Genomic DNA, 24,802 nt, shown 5'->3' on the forward strand with positions numbered 1-24,802 from the left:
ACCGACAGCGTCATGACGTCACTCTGCATCCGAAGCTCGACCAGTCGCAGCCATTTTACTCCGCGAAATAAACTTCAATCTCACAGCTACAGGGGGGGGAAACGCAAAATACACAACACATTTTCCACTGACATTCATGGATATCTCATTGTGAAGCAGAGAACGGGCAGATTCGGCTTTCAAACCTTCTCAATCCGGTAAGACCACAGAGCCGCGGCGGCGCTGTCTTGTTTTTAGCATGCTAGCATGTGTTAGCTCAGCAGAGCTAGCGAAACTGTGAGGAGGTTGTTGTTGAGGAGCGTTCGTGATATGCAGACAGACAGACAGACAGACAGCAGACGAGGCTTGGTAAGACTGCACTGCAAAGCATGGGCAACGGGAGGTTTGACTGTAACTAGCCGTAAGATATGTTTTCGTGCTAGAAATGATGGCGGCGGAAGCGCTTTATATGGTCATTTCTGATCGGCGCTGTCTGCAACTCACTCACCTGTCAGATTTAAAGTAGCTAGCCAGCGTTAGCTTAGCCCACACCCACCTCCTCCAACACTGCGATTACTGGAGCTGTGGTGGAGCCATGTCAGCCAGTGATGCGTATATACGGATGTGTATTTCTGCTGTTACAACTAGCTACTTGTCAAGGCATTATTGGTGAGTATTGTGTTTATGCACCACATGTTTATTTGTGCCGTTTAGTCCCGGTGTTGTGCCGTATTAAGCACCCCTGCCGTGAAATGCACCCCCTCGTATATATATATATATATATATATATATATATATATATACACACACACACACACACACTCACATAAACACATACTTAGGAGTTTATATTCAATGATAAGTAGACCAAGAAAAAAAACAACACACTGACACTTCAATATATATATATATATATATATATATATATATATATATATATATATATATATATACACTCACACAAACACATACTTAGGAGTTTATATTCAATGATAAGTAGACCAAGAAAAAACAACAACACACTGACACTTCAATATACATATATATATATATATATATATATATATATATATATATATATATATATACACTCACACAAACACATACCTAGGAGTTTATATTCAATGATAAGTAGACCAAGAAAAAAAACAACACACTGACACTTCAATATACATATATATATATATATATATATATATATATATATATACACTCACACAAACACATACTTAGGAGTTTATATTCAATGATAAGTAGACCAAGAAAAAACAACAACACACTGACACTTCAATATACATATATATATATATATACACTCACACAAACACATACTTAGGATTTTATATTATATATATTTACAAATATTATGGAAGACAACACAGTAAGCAGGCTATTAATTAATCAATAACCATTTACCCGATTTTTGTTATCTGTGACTGTGATTGTGGGAAAGTATGACTATGACTATATGTCATAGTCATATGTCATCTATATATGACTATACACACAAAACTGGACGCTAAACAGAACGTGACATGGAATGAGAATATAATTTTTGTCATTGTGTGTACGTTGTCATTTGTAGTAAATTAAACATGAGCATTTAGTCCTTTTTAACATTTACTCGTGAATAAGAGATCTGTGTTATATTAAGAGATCTGAGGGGGTGCTTTTCACGGCAGGGGTGCTTAATACGGCACAACACCGGGCCAGGATGCTCTCTGTGTGCTGAGGCATGGCTCACTGCCCTGTTACTCAACTAATACTAATACTAACCACACTCAAGGCCGGTGTTGTGTTCTTACTGGTTTCCGAACTAACTGGTGCCCGTGCTGGTGTGTGCAGCTGTTTTCTGCCTCATTTAGCAGATTCGTCACATATTTAATAAACGCATACAGTCATCGAAACAAATTATTAGACCACCCTTGTTTTCTCCTTGCTTTCTTGTTCATTTTAATGCCTGGTACAACTAAAGGTACATTTGTTTGGACAAATATAATGATAACAACAAAAATAGCTGATAAGAGTTTAATTTAAGAGCTGATATCTGGACATTTAACATGGTTTTATTGATAATGATTTTGATTATAATCAATAAAAACATGGGAAATGTCTAGATATCAGCTCTTTAATTTAACTTTTATAAGATATTTCTGTTGTTATTATTACATTTGTCCAAACAAATGGACCTTTAGTTGTGTACCAGGCATTAAAATGAACAAGAAATGGAAGAAAACAAGGTGGTCTAATCATTTGTTCTATGACTGTAGAGGTGATGGTTCATGAACAATTAAATTGTGTCTTATTATTATTATTATTATTCTTATCTGTGTAGTGGGTCAATTTTGCCAGATTATGCTGATGTGTTTTGTTTTCATAACATCATATGTGAGTGAGTGGCTTGACAAGAGGACATAGTGGTGCATTTGTAGTTCTATGATGAGCGTTTGCACATCTGTACATGAAAATGCACTTGATGACAGTTAGTTATTGATGTATTGAGTATATTAACTGAATATTACTGTAATTTATTCTGTATTTTGCCAGATTATGGTGATTCTGGGGTCATGATGATAGGGCCCTTGATTTTGTTGCCCAGGGTACAGCAAAGTGTTAATCTGGCCCTGACCACACTCGCTGTGTAATGAGCGCCCGATGATGTTATCTTATTGCCTTCCGATCGATTGAAGCGAGGAAAGTGAGGTAGTGCTGCAGCAAATCCAAACAGGTCTGTGTGAGTCATGCAGACGGGCAGGATGTGGTGGCTTCAGAGGAGGCCCTATCCAGTCAAAATCCGATAAGTGTGAATTATTAGCGTTAACTTAAACACTACGGTTGGATTGGAAAGTAATTATCCCAAGGCTGTAAGCTGTATATCCCTGTGTGTTTTGCTTATTCCAACCCCCCAGTGCAGTATTAGTTTGCAGGATCACTGTCTGCTCAGACTAGGGTTTCCATGTCTCCCCTTGTGTTGAATTAAATAAAAAATGAAACCAAATATCACAATGTAGGCAGACGTGCTTGCACTTTATACTACCTGATTTTTTTTTTTTTGCTAATTTTAGAATTTTATAATACAGTGATTGTGGCACCCAGACTCCACTGAGCTGAAGGAGTTTATCATCTACCCACAGAAAAGCGTGTTATCTGGGGCAGTTCATTCACATTTCTCAGAACCACCTTTACATAACCATCCCACTTAATACTTCATTGAATGCTCGCTGTTGAAGTTTGGTCATGCAGCTGCTGTAATGGCCCTTCTTCTCTTACGTGAGACAGTCCCATGGTGTTTGGCTCCCAGCCATTGATCCTTTTGTACTGTTTTTTAGACGTTCTTTTTCACAAAGTCCACAGGGGCCGCCAGGAAGGAAACGACACCACACGTGTGTGTCTGTGGGAACAGAGCAGGAACAGTAACTCTAGTGAATGAGCCACAGTGATGACATCATTTCTGTCTTATCTTTGGATAAAAGAAGACATTTTTGTTGGAACCAGACGTGGTCTATTTAGGGCGAGAAAACTGCCGACTCAAACCGTTGGCATGAAGTGGTTCTCATGCTGCGTGCTTGTGTGTGTGTGTGTCTGTGTTGTCTATGTGTATGCTCCAAAACTTGTTTATCATCTCTCACATAATTCAAGAACAGATGACTTATATGTGCTGTTTTTCTCAGCATTCCTTTCCTATTTTTTTAATCATTTTTTTAAGATTTTAATCAGCGGGTCTTGATTCGTAGTCATCCAGGACTTATGATATCTAGTTTCTAGACAAAGGTTTGAGATGCTAGGCTTGTTGTTTGTTTTTTTTTACAACTGTGCTGTGTCACTTTTTCATCACAGCATGTTCTTTTCATAGACAATTGGCAGTGGTATGTTGATGTCGGTTAACAAAAACCATACCTCCTTGACTGTTTATTAGCTCTTAGACTTAGGCTGCAGTTTTCAGTTATCTCATGCTGTCACTCTGTGTGTGTGTGTGTGTGTGTGTGTGTGTGTGTTTCATAATGTGAAGTGAGGTTTCACAGCCAGGCCTATTTGTAGTAAAGCTGACCCTTGACCTCTTCTTGTCAGTATGCAGAGACTGGGATACGGCTATCTCTGTTTGTTTCTGTTGTGGATACATAGCAATGTGGCTGTAATAGTTCCTATTCTGTTGACTGGCTCCTAAATTATTGATTCACTGATTCTTTTGAAGATTGTAGTTAGACTTTGAATATCGTGTCACGTCCTAAAAACACACCCACGTAAGAGCTTGTTTTTTATTCAAATCTGCCAGCCTTAAAACAATCAGGAAGATACTGGCAGGAGAAGGTCGTAAAAGCCTCTCACCTGCACTGCATATGTTCAAGCCTTTATATGGTTGTGAGAGTGAAGAACAGCCTCAGGCGGCATACACACCCAGATACTGTCATCACACTGCTGTAATGTCGACTCTAATGTTTACGTAGTCGATCTTTGGTCTTCCAGTGACGCAGATAACAAATCACAGGTGAAACCTGAAAAAGTTTTTGTTACTTTTCTCCATTTTTTTCCCCCTGTGCCGATAGTTCCTGCAGCACTCTCAGCTGACCGAAATCGCGTTGGCGTGAGAAACTGCCATGACATCATCTTTAATGCTACACTTGTTGAATCCTTTCATTGGCAACCAAACAGAGGAATGTTGTTATTGATGGTAGCTCGGTTATTTAAAGATCACAGGTTTGTCTTGTGTCACACTAGCAACAATTTAACTCCATTCAGTATCGGCTCAGCTCGATTGGAAGCTCAACCTAGGTGGTAATAAAAAATAAAAAAACTTACTATCCACTAGGGCTGGGCGATATGGCCCTAAAAGAATATCACGATATTGCAGGCTATTTTTGTGATAACGATATTCTTGACGATATTAGGAAATACTTAAAAAGATATAGAAAATATGATTTTTTTTTTTGTCTGTATAAATAATTAAAAATCTAAAACGTAGTTTGAAGTGCAAATCTCAACAGTTGCCAAATGCAATTTTTTTAACTCTTGACTCGAGTATGATCAAATAATAAAATATTTTATATTTGAATGAATTTTTTAAAGGAGAATAAAGTTTCTTTTATGTTTTATTTAAGGCATCTTATTTTGACAGTCTTCTTGTAAATTCTGTGGTGGATTCTGCTAACACATCCATGTGCTCTTGTTTTGAAAGCTGCATGTGTTTAGCAACAGGGAGTAAGTAGCTTTTTGTGATTAAAACAACTTTAACCACTACATCAAGAAATAGGAATGTTGCCAATATCATGATATGCATGTTTTTTAACCATAAAAAAAATATACCGATATTATCGTGAACGATACGATATGGCACACCCCTACTATCCACAACTTTTTCTAATGGAAAAACCAAAAAAACAGCGATTTTAGTTGTACCAAGCAGTGGAAAAATGGCATTAGAGTCCAAAAATATGTAATTTAGAAGTTTGCTAATGAAAATGTGCTTGTAACTCTTCCAGTAAGAGTGCAGGTGTATAAAGATGCCATTGTTTCAGTGTGTTGGGTCTTTTGGTTGCATGTCTAACCGCACCCTCAGGCCCTTTCAGACTGTAGAGTTCAGTCTTTGTGACTTTCCAAATCTAACCAGTATATGACCGATACTCCAAGCGCCTGGCACAAACGCTTTCCTTTTTACTAGCTGTACAAGTACTTATTAACTTAAGTTGCCTCTGACAATCATTGTCTACCTCATACTAGGGCTGAGGGATGTGGACCAAAAGTCATATCCCAATATATTTAGGCTGAATATCGATATTTGAGATATGTCCCGATATTTTTTATCACAAAGTGAGAGCAAATGTTCAGTCAGAGTCAAATATGACATGTCACAAGTAGTTTTATTGAAATTGTTTATTTAAGTGAACATAAATACTGTATAACAACAGGAGTACCTTTTTTTTTTAAATCAAAGCTTCATAAAAATATTTAAATACAAAAATCTAGTCTAAAATAAAATAAATATATTTATATGAGAAAAGAATAATGAACATTACAGAAGAAATAAATATGACAAACCCTAGTAAGAGCATTATTTATATATAAAGAAAGAAAAGAAAATTTGAACGATATATGCGATATGGTCTAATTCCATATCACATTTAAAAATGTATTGATACAGTACAGGCCAAAAGTTTGGACACACCTTCTCATTCAATGCGTTTCCTTTATTTTCATGACTATTTACATTGTAGATTCAGCAAAACTATTAATGAACACATGTGGAATTATGTACTTAACAAAAAAGTGTGAAATAACTGAAAACATGTCTTATATTCTAGTAAGCAAAGGGTGGTTACTTTGAGGAATCTAAAATACAAGACATGTTTTCAGTTATTTCACACTTTTTTGTTAAGTACATAATTCCATATGTGTTCATTCATAGTTTTGATGCCTTCAGTGAGAATCTACAATGTAAATAGTCATGAAAATAAAGAAAAACGCATTGAATGAGAAGGTGTGTCCAAACTTTTGGCCTGTACTGTATATTTTATTTATAGCAGACTAGATCACAGGTTGTTGGCAACACGTTTAGCAAGAAAGCAGGCTGACAGGGAACGGATATGTACTCTTGTAAATATTAATTGTGGTTGCGCACCACAATGGTGATGATTGACGCAAACACACCCAGTGGCAGGAAAAGACCGCACTGCCTGGCAGCAGAATAATATTGTGCTTTGCTGACCTACCCGAACCTCTGCACCCTCTGCTGTGAAGCCCACCTCTCACTCTAGCAGTGTGTGTGTGCACTGTGTGTGTGCACTGTGTGTTTGCATTACCCTTTGATGAAACACATGGTACTTGTTGCCCCGTGCCATTAAAAGAGCAGTCGAGGGCAGAGCAACACGCAGCGCCTGCCATCTGGATCTGCTCTTTGATTCTGCTGGGGCAGCTCCGATGTTTATCCCACAACGCCCCGTCAGCCGTGACAGTTGTTTGTTCCTTTCATAGCCTCCTTTCTCTCTCGCACTCTCACTCGGTCGCCCACCCTCGTGTCCCCCAACACATTAACACACAGCATGTGTGCTGTGACTGCTGGAATCCTGCCCTAACATCCTGTCTCTCTCCTTACTTTGACTTTCTCCAGTTTAAATCAATTTACCAACGAAGAAATACTGTGACTGATGTTGCTTTTTATTTGTCCTTTTTTACATGCTTTTTATGATAATATGTTGATGATAATATGCAATTCTTTTTTTTTTTTTTTTAAGATTATTTTTTTGGCATTTTTATGCTTTATTGAAAGTGATAGAGTGAAAGGGGGTGATAGAGGGGAAGACATGCGGCAAAGGGAGCTCAGGCCGGATTCGAACCCGGGTCCGCTGGGTAAGCCTTAGTGGTAAGCGATCTACCAGTGTGAGCCACCGGGACGCCCCTAATATGCAATTCTTTATTTATTTTATTTTTTTTAATTAATTTTTTTTTTTTTTTTCTAGCTGCAAGGAGTCAACATTCAGCCCCTCAAGATTTGTATTACTGGTGAACATACTTAGCCTGGAAACCAGTTGAATCTGCCGAGCTCATGTTTTATTTGCTCTGGCTGATGCGTCTGGTCGCTCTCCCGTTCAGACAGATTTCCACCCAGTGAGGCCTCCACCATAACCGTTTTTTTTTTAATATATTAAGGGCTGGTTTGATAAGATGACTGACATCACAGAACTCATGAAACTGTCAAATTAGGCAGCACTGATATCAATATCAATATGAATCAAGATTCGGTTGCTGTGTTGCCTGTTTTTTGAAACACATTTTAGTCACTCTTTAGCTGTAATTCGAGAAAGGTTGTCACTGGGCCGCCTTGTTTTTTTTGCGTTTGTCAGTATCGCCTCTTGGAAATCAAAAATGAGTTGAGAGTTTCCAGACTAAAACTCATTTGTACATTAGTGTGGCAATGCCAGACTATAAATACTGCATTTTATCATTATTCCAAGTGGAAATGTTAGCCAAAAACAAATCATAGCCAAAAAGAAAGCTAAAATTAATTACAGTTTTTTTTGCGAGGATCTTCGTAGTTAGAGACAACTTGCTGCACCATAATACTTAATTCAGAATGATATTTTCCCTTCAACAAATATTTTGCTTGCTGCAAATGAATATTGCACTAATCCATATTGCAATTTTGATAAAAAAAATTCAATTAATTGTGCTGCGTTAAGTCTACATAAATTAACATAGCTGGCAAATACCAGATATGTAGTACAAGAGCCTTATTGTCCCTGAGTGTCAGTAAAGTGAATTAAATCCTAATGTAGTTACATTAAGCACACGTCCACAAGAGTCCTGAAAGCCTCTGTAGTGCAGTTGATTGATTTTTATTCTAAGAGTCTCTCTCTCAGACTGCAGAGTGATGTTACATTACAGCTCTCTGGTCATCAGTATTATATATATATATATATATATATATGGGTGGTTGACGTGAACTCAAATTCAAAGTGAAAAAAAGAATAATTCAAATATATATGTCAAATTACGTACAATTATATCCCCTTATATGTGAATAATTCAAAACTGAATGTGTCCATTTCTAATTCTTCATATATTTAGCATATTATTAACTTTTGGTGTGGTAGTCCTAAAATGTGTCCACCGGTGCAACAAAATAAAGAATGTCATTATTTAATTCAGAGAATGTTGGACAGATAAGATAGATAAGCCCAAGGCATATTAGTTATGAATATTTTTATCAATTTACATTATTTTCAATGATCAATCACTGTAAATTGATAAAAAAAATGTAGATCAATACTTCCAAAGGACTACCTTAAGACGACCAGTTCCAACACTGCACGGAAATAGTAATATTATGAAAATATTTGAGACAGAAGTGATCTTGTGTGCAGTCCACCTGCTCCAGAGACGTCTTCTGTCCTTCCTGATTCTGGAAGGACCCCTCTCAGTAATGGGGTGGTCACATTAATGCCTGTTTTATATCTACATAATGGCGTTGCTCCAGGAGGACACCAGTTTTGCGGACAAATGTAGTGTGTCATAATAACTCTACATAGGGACCTTAACACTTATATCCTCTAGATTCATTAAGTAAACACTCGTATGACATGCATTCAAGTATTTTAATGTATTTAGATTAATTTTTCATTAAATTACAGTTGTTTTAAGATAAGTAATGCTACCTAGGACAGTTGCACCGGTGGACAAATGTCATGTTCAAAACAGAATATTTGCATAGTTGAAGAACGATACTCATTGTTTGCAGATGGATTAGATGTAGAAGAATGAACTGCATATTAAAACATTAATTTTAATGAAATATTATCAAATTTTAGTAATATTTTTCACTGGGAACACAAAAATTGAGCGTCACGTCAACCACCCATATATAGTTTGCATTGTCTCTGCATGGAGGATCCACTCCCATTGTCATAGAGACCGCTGCAGGTTTTCCTAGCAACCTGTGAAGATTAATTCTCAGACCTGGATGCAGCCTTGAGTGTCGGCTAGTTTCATTCAGGCATCTTTAAGTGGTACTTATCATCTGTTTTATTCCCCACTGAGCTGCACACGCCTAATTAAGCAACATCAGTGCGTGGCTCGGCACTGGGTGTATATGCATTTTTATTTCATTACTTCTTAATGGATTTTAATCATAATGTGTAGTGTAATATCACATTGGTTTCTTGTAGTTGTTCTCCCTTTTTTACCATTTAAAATGTGTTCCTTCTGTCGTGTTTTTTTGGGATTGTTTTTTAATCTTGCTTTATATTATATAATTAGTGTTTCAGGGTTTTTTTCTTTAGACATTTTATTGTTAATTTACCTCGTTTACCATGCTTTGTGGGCAAAGTAGCCTTATTTTTCAATAAAAGAAATACTTTAATGATGATATCATTCTTCTAGCACCAGCTGTAAATCCTTCTACCTACAGAAACTTTAGGAAGAAAAAAATAAATGTGAAAGACATGACAGTACTGAACATTTAAAACAGAACTCCACTGGCTGAACTAGGGGTGGGCGATATGCCCCTAAAAGAATATCACGATATTGCAGGCTGTTTTTGCAATAACGATATTCTAGACAATATTAGGAAATACTTATTAGGAAATACTTAAAAAGATTTTTTTTAGTCTGTATAAATAAATAAAAATCTAAAATGTAGTTTGAAGTGCAAATCTTAACAGTTGCCAAACACAAAAAATACTCTTGACTCTTAATAATAATATAATTTTATATTTATAATAAAAATAACCATTTAGGGGTTCCAGGGGGCATATTTTAATAAAATTTTGTAAATGAGAATAAAGGTTCTTGTATGTTTTATTTAAGGCATCTTATTTTGACAGTCTTCTTGTAAATTCTGTGGTGGATTGTCTTAACACACTGTGCTCTTATTTTGAAAGCTTGACTGACTGGTGACAGACACTCAACTTTACGCCACTACATCAAGAAGTAGGAACGTTGCCAATATCATGATATGCATTTTTTTTAACCATAAAAAAAATATACTGATATTATCGTGAACGATACGATATGGCACACCCCTAGGCTGAACAGGATAGAGGTAAAAATCCTGCTAGAAAATCTTTTTTTTGTTGCATTTGTGATAATTATGTTGCTTCTTCCTCTCTCCCACCAGGTTTGACTCCATGGCTTAGTGTGACTCTTGACAGCAACTACTCCGGACGTCTCCTTCCTCTCTCCGTTACTGCCTTCTGCCACTACAGGTAGGCAGGCATTGAAAAAATATAATTATTACTGATTCATAAACCGTTGGTAGACTAAAACTGTGATCTAACTAAACTACCAACCAAGCCTTTAGTTCACCTCTTAAATAGTTGGGCGTCTCACCAACGCACAGGTCTGGTTTGCACTTTATATTTGTATTCATTTTTTTATTATTACTCTTTTTTTTTTTTTCAACACTATCTTTATTTATTTTCAGACATAACACATACATATAAGTTATAACTACTGGGACTCCGAACATATGCCCCAAACCATGTAAAACACAAATAGTAAATATAAATCACAAACAAAAGAAGGAAACTTAAATACTCAATAAAAAAAATTAAATTAAATTAAATTAAATTTAAAAAAAACAAAAAAAAAACGACACGATAATACATAAGTAAATTAAAATAAATAATACATAATAGAAATAATAAATACAAAAGGGGAGAATAAATACCAAACCAACCATACACTGCATATAAATGTATAAACACGTAAATTAGAAAGTGGTCAGTCAACACCAGACAAACATTTTTCCAAAATGGGCTGCAGAGGGCTACTCATGGGTCATCCCCAGGTGTTTCCACCAAACCTGACATTATTACTCTTTTAATGTATTTCTGTGCTTCTTTGTGAAATCCAAAATATCAAACATCTTTTTCGAGGTCCGTCAATGTGACTACAGCTTGCGTCAGTTCATCCTATCAAATAAAACACCAAAGCTGGTGAGTTATGAGCCCAATCTAAATGTGGAGCACATAAACCTACCTCATTTAGCAAAGATATTAGTTCTACATGAAGGGGGCCAGATACTTAAAAAGGGAATTAAGTGCTATTTATCTTTCCGTCGCGGTTCGTGTTCCAACTCAAAAACTGAAGGGAAGACAGATGATTCTGCAGTAAAGAGTGAAATCGAGTACCTGCAGTATTGCTTAATGACCTCATACTCCCACTGGAAGACAACTCCAGACCAAGGTTATTATAGTTAACGAAAACTATTGTAATTTACTAAAATTATTGTGAAAATGTCTTTCGTTTTTCGTCTGTGTCAACTTTTTTCATACATAAACCTTTTTGGTTGATATGAAATCTGTTTCATCTATCTGGTTTTATTAGGCTGGTTTTATTTTATTATTACTTATTAGGGCTGAGATGGATCAGACAAAGGAAATAAAGGAACATTTATTGTGACTTTATTGAATCTGACACCCAACAAATACCCCATTACAAAAAACTATTTTACATTTTTCGAAAAATAAAACTAATCAAAACTAGCAAACTCACTCTAAAAACTAATTAAAACTAACTGAATTTGAAAACAAAAATTGACAACGAAATTAAAACTAACACTAATAAAAAATCCATAACTATTATAACCTTGCTCCAGACACACAACTGTCACTTGACCAGAGTCGGTGCCTGTAGAGTCCCTTTTCTGACAGCTTTAAATTGGCCCAGATAATTCAATGCAAAAGTCCTCACAGCACAGGATGCACAGTTTGATAGTCATCTATAGGAAGTGCTTACATGCTACAGAGAGTTGTTAGGTCACTAACGATGCCGTTCCTGGAGTTCTGTCATAGGAAACCACAGAGGTTGAACATCAAGGCCTGAGTAACGTCTGTAAATGTTTTAGTGGCACTTCATCATCATTAAGGGGCCAGAAAGTGGCTGCGGGTCAGAAGCCAAGTTTTAGAGAGTGCGATCATTTTACAGCGGTAGCCAGATTCAACATGCATCAATTCAGAGTGCCAGTAAATGCCAAGTGAACTGGATTTGACTCCCATGTTATTACTTGATGTGTGATCGGTGGGGTTAAATGCAAAATGTCACAGAAACGGCAGATAATGGATAGTACGGAGTAGGGGTGTGCCTTATCGTATCGTTCACAATAATATCGGTATATTTTTTTTAATGGTTAAAAAAATGCATATCATGATATTGGCAACATTCCTACTTCTTGATGTCGTGGCGTAAGGCTAACAATTAAAGTTGTTTTAATCACAAAAAGCTACTAACCCTCTGTCGCTAAACACATGCAGCTTTCAAAATAAGAGCACGGTGTGTTATCAGAATCCACCACAGAACTTACAGGAAGACTGTCAAAATAAAATGCCTTAAATAAAACATACAAGAACCTTTATTCTCCTTTACAAATGTCATTAAAATATGCCCCCGGAACCCCTAAATGGTTATTTTTATCATTTGCTCATACTCAAGAGTCAAAAGTCAATTTTTTTGTATTTGGCAACTGTTGAGATTTGCACTTCGAACTACATTTTAGATTTGTATTTATTTATACAGACTAAAAAAAAACATATTTTCTATATCTTTTTAAGTATTTCGTAATATCGTGAAGAATAATCGTTATCGCAAAAATTGTCTGAAATATTGTGATATTATTTTAGGGCCATATCGCCCAGCCTTAGTACGGAGTAAGACTGAGGCGTCACATCCAAAACTGTTGGAGTGTGAAATAATCACAACCCATAAACACAAGGTTTTTATAAGGTTTTGAACGTTTGGAAAAAGCTTTATTTTAACAGTAATTTTTTCAAGGTAAAAAATATGCTTGAATTTGAATAAACTTCTTGAAAAATGCTTGATTTTCAACATAATTTTGTGTTTCATCTACACTACAAGTAAGCCAAAAATCTACTCAATAAACTATTTCGAATAATTATTTTCTTGTGTTCACTTGTCACTCATAGCTGTTTTCTTAGAAAGCATTAAATATTCAAGCTCAAAACACACAAAGTTCTATATTATATGAACTGCAGGTGAAATAAACAAAGTAACAATATTCATTCACTGGTGTGTATAAAAGACCATTATTTATAGAGCGTTATTTTTTAAAACTTATATTTATGGTAACATTTATATGTGATGATAAAGGCTTTGAGATAATGAAAATGTTTGGTTTAGGTACCTTGAAATTTGAATTTTGATAGGGGAGAGGGAGATAGGAGAGGTTTTATTTTGTGTGGTGTGTTTTTAATTAATTTAAAAAATGTATGAATTTGGACCCCAATTCCCCAAAAATTGGGGCTTTGTCTAAAATGTAAATTAATTATAAAAATGATAATTTGCTAACCCAGTCTAGCATTTATTCAATTGCAAACTAAACAAAGAAAATGTGTTTTATGTTCAAACAGAAACATAATTTGAAGCATTTAATATTTATTTACATTTTGCCAAACTTTTTGGGAGTCGGCCTTTTAGTTTTCTAAAATAATTCACGATTAATCATTGTTTGTTTTGATTGTTAAAAATGAAGATGGAAAAATAAAATAAAAACATTTGCTGTGTGATTTTTTTTTTTTTTATATACTGAAAGGAATGTAGCACGTAATCAGCAGCTCATTTCAGTCTTCTCTCAATTGTTCTCACTGCTTACCACAGGATTATTATAAACTTTTCATTGAGGAAGACTATGTTTAGTGTAAACTGCCGTGATAATTAGTCAGGGAAAATCCACAAGGCAGAAATAAAAAAGGGCTTCACGTCAAAACAGCAGAAATACAGTGTGTGTGTGAAGATGCTTTGATATACACTACCGGTCAAAAGTTTTAGAACACCCCAATTTTTCCAGTTTTTTATTGAAATTCAAGCAGTTCAAGTCAAATGAACAGCTTGAAAGGGTACAAAGGTAAGTGGTGAACTGCCAGAGGTAAATAAAAAAAGGTAAGGTTAACCAAAACTGATAGATAATGTACATTTCAGAATTATACAAGTAGCCCTTTTTTCAGGGAACAAGAAATGGGTTAACAACTTAACTCTATGGAGTCTTGGGCTATTTTGTCAATTTTTAAATTCTTTTCATGTCTTTGTAAGTCATTTTGTGTCTTTTTGTGTCTTTTTTTAGTCATTTTGTGTCTTTTTTTAGTCATTTTGTGTCTTTTTTTGGTCATTTTGTGTCTTTTTTTGGTCATTTTGTGTCTTTATTTAGTCCTTTAGTCCAACATAAAATGTGATTTTGAATCTTTTTTTTTACTTTCAAAACACTATCATGCTCAATAAAGAACTTTAAATGTTGCAAATGTGCATTAATTTCAGAGTACACTGAGACATTAAACTGCATCATTTTCAATTAAATTCTGGAAAAGTTGGTGTGTTCTAAAACTTTTGACCAGTAGTGTACATCTTTTATATGATACAATCTTTAAAAGCAGGAATAGAGATGATGAAAGACGGGCTTTAGGATTTGTTGTGTTTGGACACATCAACATTCAAGTGTTGAAACCAAATGAGCCCCGAGTCCAGTTAAGTCCCACAGTCTCTCCGGGTCGTCTAAAGCCTTTGGCACTTTCAGGACCTACAGGGAGAAATGAAAGCAGCCATAGGAACAACGACCTCCCCGGCCAAAAGCAACACCTCGGGGTGGTTAGTAAAGAGCGCTTACGTCCTGGAACGGCTACATGTGGGTGCTGCTGAAGAGCGATAAATAGCATGCATGTTCAGACCGAGTCTGTCATCTGCTGGTTAAACGGCCGTTGGGAAGCCATGGATACTAAACTGTTTGTTTTGCTCCCCGAAATGTTTCCGTTCCCCCCGTTTGAAACCGCCACAGCGACGTCATATTCCAGATTATGAAGCCTGTCTGAACAGAGAGAACATTCATGCACAAACTGGCGTTGTTTCTCACGAGCAGCGGTCTGAAGCCATTATTCAGTATAATAGCCAACCCAGCTCGTTTAATGAATAATTTGGGCTGCGACTGAGCTCTTCCAGATGGCTCAAATGAAATGCCACCCTTAGCAATTTCACCAGTTGGGTGAAGTAGTCATACCAACAGGATGATGGTTATTATTCTGAATTACTGATGTTCATGAGGAGCCCACAAAATATCCTTAAGTGATGTATTCCTCCTGTTGAGTTGTCAGCTCAGAGGAGCAACGCAGTTAGTCATTTTAGCTCTCAACTCCTCACACTTTCTCTGGTGTGTGTGTGTGTGTGTGTGTGTGTGTGTGTGTGGATGAGGGGCAGATGCTACGACATATGTATAAAAATATATAACATGGCTCATTTATATGTATCACACAAGGAAAATAAATAGGCAAGAAGCGCTAACGAGAGAAAACAAATAAACAAGAATAAATAAAATAACTAATTAAATAAATAAAAAATAAAAAAATTATAATAATAATAACAAAAAAATAGTAAAAAATAATAATAATTATATATATACCCACATACATAAATATATAAAAATATAAAATAATAAATAAACAACATATAATATAATATAATATACACTTTCTCTTCTTGTTTCCTGCATGCACACAGGTAGCAGCCAGACACAACCAAAGGGGCGGAGACCCAGACCCCCTGTTGCTTGCCTCCCCTCTGAGGCATGATGGAGCTCCAGACGTCTCACGGGCAGCTGGGAGCAGAGGGGGATTGCGAGATGTCGAGCCTGCTGCTGCCCAGTCCCCAGAGCGAGGCGGTGACCCACGAGATGGAGGAGCTGTCGCTGCAGCCGCTGCCTCCGCTCAACGAACGCAAAAACGGTGAGGACGTGCTGCTGTATAGGCTTATCATGGCATGGTGGGGGAGAAGATACATTAAGGCAGTCACTATGGTCAGTGGCGGTTCTACACAGGGGCCTCCAGGGGCCACTGCCCCTGTGAAGAAGCCCTTGGCCCCTGCTGTGGCCCCTGTGTCAAATTAATAATAAAATGATCAATTTATAACGATGAACTACGGAACAATTCTCACCTTTTTTTTTGTGCAAACAATATCTCATTGTGCACAAAAGGAACCCAGAATGCGTACATTGTATAATAGTTTAATTGTGCAATTAAAGCTTGTGTATATATAAAAAAAGATAATTCTCACTATACTACACTTTCAAAATAAAAAAAAGTAATTGTGCACAAAAATGAGAAATGTCATTGTCGCGCAAAAATAATAATTATTGGTAAGTCTCATTGTTTCAATCAGAGTATTTGTATCTTCCAAATATACTGAAATGAGATTTTTAAATGAGCTGAAATAAAGGTTTTGGATGCTTAAATATAATGTTTGCCGTTTTTTAATGGGCCCCTCTGATCAAACACTGGCCCCTGCTTGGCCCCCTCAGTAAAACTGGTCTAGAACCGCCACTGACTATGGTGAAAGAGGGACAAGAAGATACGCGTTTTCTTTTCCTTCTGCCAAAAACTAAAGAGATGTCAATTGGCAGGGTCCTGAATTTCTCTCAGGATAATCAATCTATCCATCTGACCATCTTGATTGAATTACACTGTAAAAAGGCAGAAAAAAACAGAGTGTGAGTAAGAATACCCAGTTTTTATAGTGGGTAAAAAATGAACAACTGCCTCTCTTAACGCAGTCACTAAAAATGAATTCCACATACGTCAAACTCATGAACTTAAAGGGATAGTTCAGATTTTTTTTGAAGTGGGGTTGTATGAGGTAGGAAGCAGACAGGAGTACTGACACAGAAGTTAAGAATTGTACTGCTGAGAAAGGGGGAAGCAGCAAAATGTATTTAAGTCAACTGAGAAATATTTTTATGACCGTATAGTTTATGTTCCAAAGGGGAAACTGCAGCCGTATGCAAAATGACTGTTTTTGTCAATGGAGTCTGGTGGCTTTGAAGAGAACATAGATGATATAATGGCTTTAGTTCCCCATCGGAGAGGGCTGTTTACGGAAGGTAAAGCAGTGAAAATATTCTAAATATACAGTAGAAGAAGTCGAGATTGGACGAGAGGAAAAAAAGCAAAATAGAAGTTGCTAATTGGACAACTTTGGCGACCCATGAGAGAAAATGGAGAGATATCTTCAAATTCTTCAAAAGAATTTTTCTTTTGGGTTTTCCAGTAGATCGGAAACAGCTGATCAGTCATTTGAGTTAAATGTTCGCTACGTCAGAACTTTTTCGGAAAAAGGCGTTTCCATATCCCGTCTATTGCATATTGCACTATCTTTCAAAAAACACAAAATCCACTTCAGTCGAGCGTAAAAACTGTCTAAAGTTTGATGAACTTTTGTTGTTTCCATCAAGCTTTTCTCATGCATTTACATTTACATTTAGTCATTTAGCAGACGCTTTTATCCAAAGCGACTTACAGGAAGAGTAAAAGCAAACAATCAAGGTATAGTGCAATAAGAGCTATTAGTGTATCAATAAGTGCTAGTGACAAGCAAATCATGCAAATCTTCAATATGTGCATAGAAATTCATAGATGGAAACGCAACCACTGCCTATGGTAAAGTACCTCACACAACCCCACTTGACTATCCCGTTAGCAGCTGATGTATAAACCACATTATGCCCTTTGCCTTTGTTGCAACTCCTCCAACATGGTGACAATTAAACCCGCCCTGTTTAGCCTTAAATACCCTTTCTATATAAATGGCCTGCATGCACAAAGTACAGCATAAACTTAAGCTATTAAGCCAACACCGCCATTAAATTAAAAATGGGCCATAAAAGCGAGTGCAACTTCCATCAGCTTTTTCTTTTGTGCAGCGCAAAAACAAACTAATCCCCATCATGCGAGCCAGCCTGCATGTTAGCTTCTCATTACCCTCACGATGTCGGTGTTGTTTTGGCAGCCACACGGGACTGACTCAGACACTGATGGATGGGTACGCCATTATCAGGCTTTAGGAGTGGGTTAGATCCACTGCTGCCTCTGCCAGTTCCTAATCATGACTTAGATGGTGTAGGGAGATCAGTTCTGAGTTGTGATATTGATCTCCACGCTCAGAAAAAAATCACATTTGTCACATTCAGTCAACAAAAGCAGGGTGTTCAGCCAGAGCCGCGGATTGAACACGTCTCGGATAACTGCAGGATTTTGTGCGCGGTGGCTGCTGCTGCTGTCTGCAGGAGAGTGCAGTAAAAAAACGTCTCGGCGATGGAACATTTTTGTGGAATGTCAACAGTAGTAGCACCCACTCATCATCTCGGCTTTTGTCATTTCCCTTCCAGTGAGAACACACACCTCATACTTTCCACCCTCTGAGCCATCCCCAGCACTCTGCCAACCACAAAGCCCCCCTCTCTTATATTGGTTTTAACACGCAGGTGTTAATCTGTCTACCATCATGACAGGTCTGAGTGTCTAAGACCGCTTCAGGGGGCTGTAGCTCAGAGAGTCTGCAGGGAGGGAGGAGGACTGCTCCGTCAGCAGACTGGGACGGCAGGACTGGGAGTTTTGTTGTGACAGGAATTGAGAGTCTGGCCAGTAAGAAGGAGACTATTATGTGAAATCAATACGGTTATTGATAACAGTAAAAACCTAATCAGATAAAGGATTGCACAGCTAGAAGAAAAAAAAAAGATACTCACAAGTTTTACACAAGTTCTTCCCAAATCAGGAGGACAAACCTCCATCCACAGCATTTATAGAAGTTTGGAGTTTAATTACAGGCAACACTCACTATTTATAGAGCCAGACTCTTTAAAGAAATAGTTTGTTGAGTAGCTGCTTTCTCTGTTGTTCAGGAAGTCAACTGTACAGTTGTATTTGATTTATTTTTGGAATTCAGTCTCAGATGTTCAAAAATAGCTCAGAGTCATGGGTGATTTCACACATATTCACTGTTTTAACAATCCAGTTATCCAGCGTTTAACACCCAGTGTTTGCAAGTTCTTTTATAACACAGAAACGTGTCAGTCTGTATCACAACATCTCACACACATCACAGTCTGACCTACTGTGAGATCTCTGGTTGTCTATGCACAACAGATGTTTTGATATTGTCAGATTATTTATTTTGTTAACATAGAGAACAATGATTTTGACAGTAGTGTCCATTTTCTTTTTGTTACTTAAAAAGAATAGCGTGACATTTTGGGAATATGCTTTCTAATGAGCTTTTTTTTGCTGAGAGTCACATGAGAAGATGATACCACTGTATATCTGTCCATTAAAACTGAAACTTGAGCTATCTTAACTTAGCTTAGCTTAAAGAGAGGAAACTGAAGAATGAAACGCTTCACCTGACTCTGTCCAAAGGTTGCAAACCCCACCAACCAGCACCTCTAAAGCCCATTAATTATCACATCATATCTTATATATATATATTTGTAAATACAAAACACCCGGAACTGTAAGAATTAATAACCTTATTGGGGCTGAGATGGATAAACCAAAGGAAATGAAGGCACATACCCATTGCAAAAAAACAAAAACTAACACTAAAACTAATAAAAACTAAACTAAAACTAAGCATTTTCAAAAAATAAAAACTAAACTAAAACTAGCAAACTCACTCTAAAAACTAATTAAAACTAACTGAATTTGAAAACAAAAATTCACAACGAAATTAAAACTGAAACTAATGAAAAATCCAAAACTATTATAACCTTGGTTCTAAGCTAGCCCGTTTAGCTAACAGGCTGCTAGTTCCATCTTCATCGAAAGAGGTGTTGATCTTGCAGTTTAATTCTTGCCAAGAAAGCAAATAAGTGTATTTCCCAAAAATGTCAAACTATGCCTTTAATTGACACAGCATGTGGATCTACATGTATTTTCTGGTTCCTTTTATACCACTGATTTATGTTTTTGTTTTGGCTTTGGCTTGTTGAACTAGTTTTAAATACAGATCATTTCCGCTTCATGTTTTGACTGCCGTTAAAACAGACACATTTTTATGTTCGCCTGTGTTTCCTCCATTGACCGGCTGACTGCGTGCGTGCCTGTTTCAGTGTGCACAAACAGCTCAGTCAAGTCACCCACCTCTCTCCTCAGCCTGCTGAGGTCACAGGTCAGCTTGTGTTTGTCAGGCTGAGCAGCGTTTCCCGGAGGAATTGAGGACAATGTCACTGACTGGAAGTCTGTATCACTTTAAGCAAACATTTCCCCTCTGCATACCTTTCTCCAAGCATTCACTAAGTGTGATTGGGTCCGTATTGGTAATTTCTTTCAGAGACGTTAGCCCCTTCCCAACAAGCCCCACAAACTGTCTGCAGGGTAGATTTTCTTTTTCTGTGTATGATTTCTGTAAATGTTTCGGTAACACTTTACAATAACCAACTAAATAATGTTTATAGATGGTTTGTAAACCAATTATTAACCATTTACAAAGTGCTTTACATATTTAATCGTTAAATGTTTTCAACCAATTTCTTAAAGGTATATGAATCATTTCAAAATCATTAACATACTTAATATGGAGTTAAAAATATTAAAATGGGTGCAACTAAAACCATTTATAAACAATTAATTATAATTTAATTGTTTGTTAATGGTAAAGTAACTATAAACTTAATTATATATATATATATATATATATACATTAATAGACATGTTTATAAATTAATATACATCTATTTGCCATTTATACATGATTAAGTTAGTTAAACATTAATAAATTATGTATTTACCATTCTAAATGGTCTATAAACAGTTTATAAATGATGATTAAACATTAATAAACTATCTGTTTACCGTTTATAAATGATGGTTATTGTAAAGTGTTACCAATGTTTCTTTTGTTGGAACTGCAGTGCTCCCAGGCACAGTGTGCAAAAGGTTACAACATAGTGATGTGTGACAGTTTTGCGTAGCCACCACGGTGATGTAACCGGTGGTCTTACCTTTGGAGAGAGAGTTGCACACAGTTTATGTGTCACACTAAAGAGATGAGAACAACAAAAGATGTGAGGTTGGTGAGGCCAGCTGTTTCCTGTTGAAACAAGAGAGCTGGTATTTCCCTCTAAGTGTTGACGCATCCCTTCTCTGAATGGAGAAGTATCCGTGCTCATGGTCCGTAATTAAGTCGTGCAAATCAACACATCCTGCTTTATTATGTGAAACATACCTATGTTTATGGGCACTAACGTTATAACACTTAACCTAAAAAAACTCACGTTTTTGCCATAAGCTTGTCTTTTTAGCTTGAAGATCCAGTTGTTATGATTGTCCTTTTCCTTCATCGGTGCTGACTCAGACTGTTACAGGCTGTTCCAGTAGTTACAAGGAACTTGTGTAGACATTACATCAGGCTGTGCTGGGATAGAGGATGGGTCATAACTTTCAAATTTTGAATTAGTCATTAAATTCTTAACAGAAATTGAATAGTTTCTGCGACCATCGAATCGTTTTAATAAGTATGTTTTCCCTTGTTTTTACATGGCACGTGCAATTCAGCTCTTTTTTTCTGCACAAGGGCGGTGCAGCATTTACTAAAGCGCTGTGACGTGGGCGAGACACAATCTCAGAAGCCATCGGCTATCGGATTGATGGCGATTAACCCTCGAGGGGAAAAGGCTGATATTTCTGGAGTTCTGGTGTAGACATTGGAGATCCAGATAACTAATAACAGACACCCAGGCCAAGACTCTCTCTTCTGTGAGCCTGCCTTTGTTTCTAGTCTGATTATCAACTTGAGGCCCAGAATGGAGTTTGGGTTGAGAGACGGCATCAACGACTGGATTGTTTCACAAGTAGCCAACTCAGCTGGCTAAGGCCCCGTTTACACGAGGACGCTCGCGGGTAAAAACGTCAAAATTTTTTATCGGAAGTTCCTTTCGTTTAGACGGTGACGGCGTTTTGGGGCTTAAAGACGCAAAAATCTGAAACCACCTTCCAAAGTGGAAAAGTTAAATCCGCTCCGCCGTAGCGCGTCCGTCTACACTGCCAAGACGCAAAACTCTGCTCAGATCTGCTCACGTCACGTATGTGTTTACGTCACATACATGCTCCAGTACAGGAAAATAAACAAACGTGGGATTATTTCCATGCGTCGGACCTTCAAGCTGCTCTGGCAGCTCTAATAAACTTACAGGAGTCTTTCCACTAAATGTACAGGATATATACAGATATTCACACACTTTTGCGTCACCGTATGCACGCAGATTTCCTCCCGAAAATGCTCGTCTAAACGAGGAATAAAAAGTGAAAACACGACGCCACTTTTCGTCTTCTGTTCAGACCGTCCTCGTGTAAACGTAGCCACAGACATCAAAACGTTTTGTGTTGCATTTTTTCCAAAAATTAGGAAAAGAGAAAGAGACGATGCAGATCCAATCACAGGGTTTATGTGTTAAATCTTGACTCCATCATTTATGGCGACAGAATGTGCAAAACCAGGCTGAGAGTCTAGTTCTAGTGTTGGCTATGACCTTTCCCTTTTAGTCTCCTGTATTCAGTAGTGGTCATAAGCTCATTTTACCACCATTACCAAATCATGAATGGGTCTCACTCACTCTGTCATTTTCTTTATTTGCTTGAAATGCCCATCCCTGGTTGGGATTGCCTTCAGCCAGAAAATAACCCATCCCAAACTGGCTGAGCAAAAGAGGAAAGTAAGAGTAGAGTAGAGTAGAGGGGTAGGAGGGGGCTGTGGAGGCAGGGAGGGTTGGAGTGGATAGAGGACGGGCCTAATGTTGCTTCTCTGATTCTCACAAGCATTCGGTTGATCATGTTGCACCACAGCTGAGAGAGGATTTGACTGTAAGCTATGTATATTGGGCTTTAATACAAATGCTGTCACCTCAGGATCAAATGGCTTAATCACTCAGTTGCATTTTGGACTGCTGTATAGGTCAGAAGTGTCAGTGTCAGACAATGGCCTGTGTGGAGGTAGAGACACCCAGTGACTGCTGCACTAGGTTCAGAGCAGGTGAGCATGCCTCTTCTTTGTTGCTATTATGCTAATTCCTTAACTCAATTAGGCTAATGCTGTTACCAGCTTGTTCTGGGGTTCAGGAAGTGTTGTGGATTAATTCAACCGCTTGCTAAATCACTGACCTTTTTTAACAGATGGCAATAATAGAGAGAATAAAAATCATGTTTAGTGTTTGATTTCTGTCTTTTTCTGCCTCTTGTGTTTGCTGTCCCACCATTTGGTCCAAGCAGCACATAATAACAGCTTGTGAATTTTTTTTACTTTTTTAAAGAGTGGCTTAAGGGGAAGGAAATAATGGCAAACCATACCAGCCTTAAACAGCTACTGAGGACTGAAGTTGCACTTTTTTAGCTCTCAGGAGTGAAGTTCTAAGAAATCCCACAAGACAGGACCGACAGTTTGGAGCTAAAGTCTCCTCTGCAGGCAGGAATAGCTGCTTCGGTTCCACCACGCCACCACGCACTTATGTGTTTAACCAACATGTGGCCGACTGGTATGATAAACTTGAGTCCTGAGCCCCAAAGTGCTACAGAATGACGTTATCTTATGTTGTCAACATAATGACTAGAGAGCAGGATATGAGTGTATCAGAGGTGGTGGGAGGTTAGCTACAGCTTGAGGTCATTTTATTATCCCTTATGTTTATATATCCAACCTCATCTGTTTATTCTCCTGTCTGCTTTCCCTCATTTTTTTATTCTTTTTTTTCTACTTAATATTAAATCAAAATGGCTCTGTTTTTCTTTTGTTTGCAGTCCTGCAGTTGAGGCTCCAGCAGAGGCGGACCCGGGAGCAGCTGGTGGAGCAGGGCATCATGCCACGTGAGTACCAGCGCGGCCAGTTGTCCATCACTCACCCAGAAGCCAATGCACTGTGGGCGGGTGTATGATAACAAACTGGGAACCCTGATAGCTGAGATAATAAACATGTTTTTTGCTTTTCTTTTCTTTTTAAATTAAATCATTTGTCTTCATGATTGTGCTCAGACTTGATGAAAATGTTGTGTGTTGCAGCTCTGAAGAGTCCGGCAGCTTTCCATGGGCAGATTCGCAGCTTGGAGAGAGCCAGGGTAAGGCACCCAGTCTGGAAATAAAGTGCTAATTGTAGACTTGAGAAGAAGAAGAAGAAGAAAATACTCTTCTGAGGCCAGATGCATGAAACGCTTTGTAGATCCATGATTAAAACTGTGTGGACACCAGGGATTGGTACTAACATCCAGGTGTTAAACAGGCCCCGGGCTGAATTATTGGAAGCCGAAGTATTGATAGGTGCAGACAATTTTTTTTTTTTTTAATATAATATAATATCGCCTTTGCTTCTTGTATCGGTGTTCAGCTCCTGTGTGTGTTGATGGTGAAGAAATTGCATTTAGACGCCTCAGAAGTTAGTAACTCTGGCCCAGGTTCACTTAAGGTGGACTGACCTTTAAGGCGGACCAGCTATCCAAATGGTCTAATCCTGTTCTGAATATAAGCTAAAAGTAGTGTATTTTTAAAAAAAGTGATTATTAACCCATTGACGCCTAAAACTT

General features: G+C 37.5%; 1 protein-coding gene across 1 annotated transcript in view; it reads left to right on the forward strand.

The window, feature by feature from the left end:
• The first annotated feature begins 364 nt into the window (after nucleotides 1–364).
• The window catches only part of mrtfba (myocardin related transcription factor Ba), a 41,365-nt gene continuing 16,927 nt past the window's right edge, over nucleotides 365–24,802 (forward strand). The window contains exons 1-6 of the mRNA XM_059324371.1: nucleotides 365–648; nucleotides 10,586–10,673; nucleotides 15,967–16,190; nucleotides 23,188–23,265; nucleotides 24,027–24,092; nucleotides 24,285–24,340. Coding sequence (XP_059180354.1) covers nucleotides 16,034–16,190; nucleotides 23,188–23,265; nucleotides 24,027–24,092; nucleotides 24,285–24,340 — 357 coding nt within the window. The 5' untranslated portion in view covers nucleotides 365–648; nucleotides 10,586–10,673; nucleotides 15,967–16,033. The remainder of the gene's footprint in view (nucleotides 649–10,585; nucleotides 10,674–15,966; nucleotides 16,191–23,187; nucleotides 23,266–24,026; nucleotides 24,093–24,284; nucleotides 24,341–24,802) is intronic.

Source organism: Centropristis striata, chromosome 21 (assembly GCF_030273125.1).
Source record: "Centropristis striata isolate RG_2023a ecotype Rhode Island chromosome 21, C.striata_1.0, whole genome shotgun sequence".
Classification (NCBI taxonomy): domain Eukaryota; kingdom Metazoa; phylum Chordata; class Actinopteri; order Perciformes; family Serranidae; genus Centropristis; species Centropristis striata.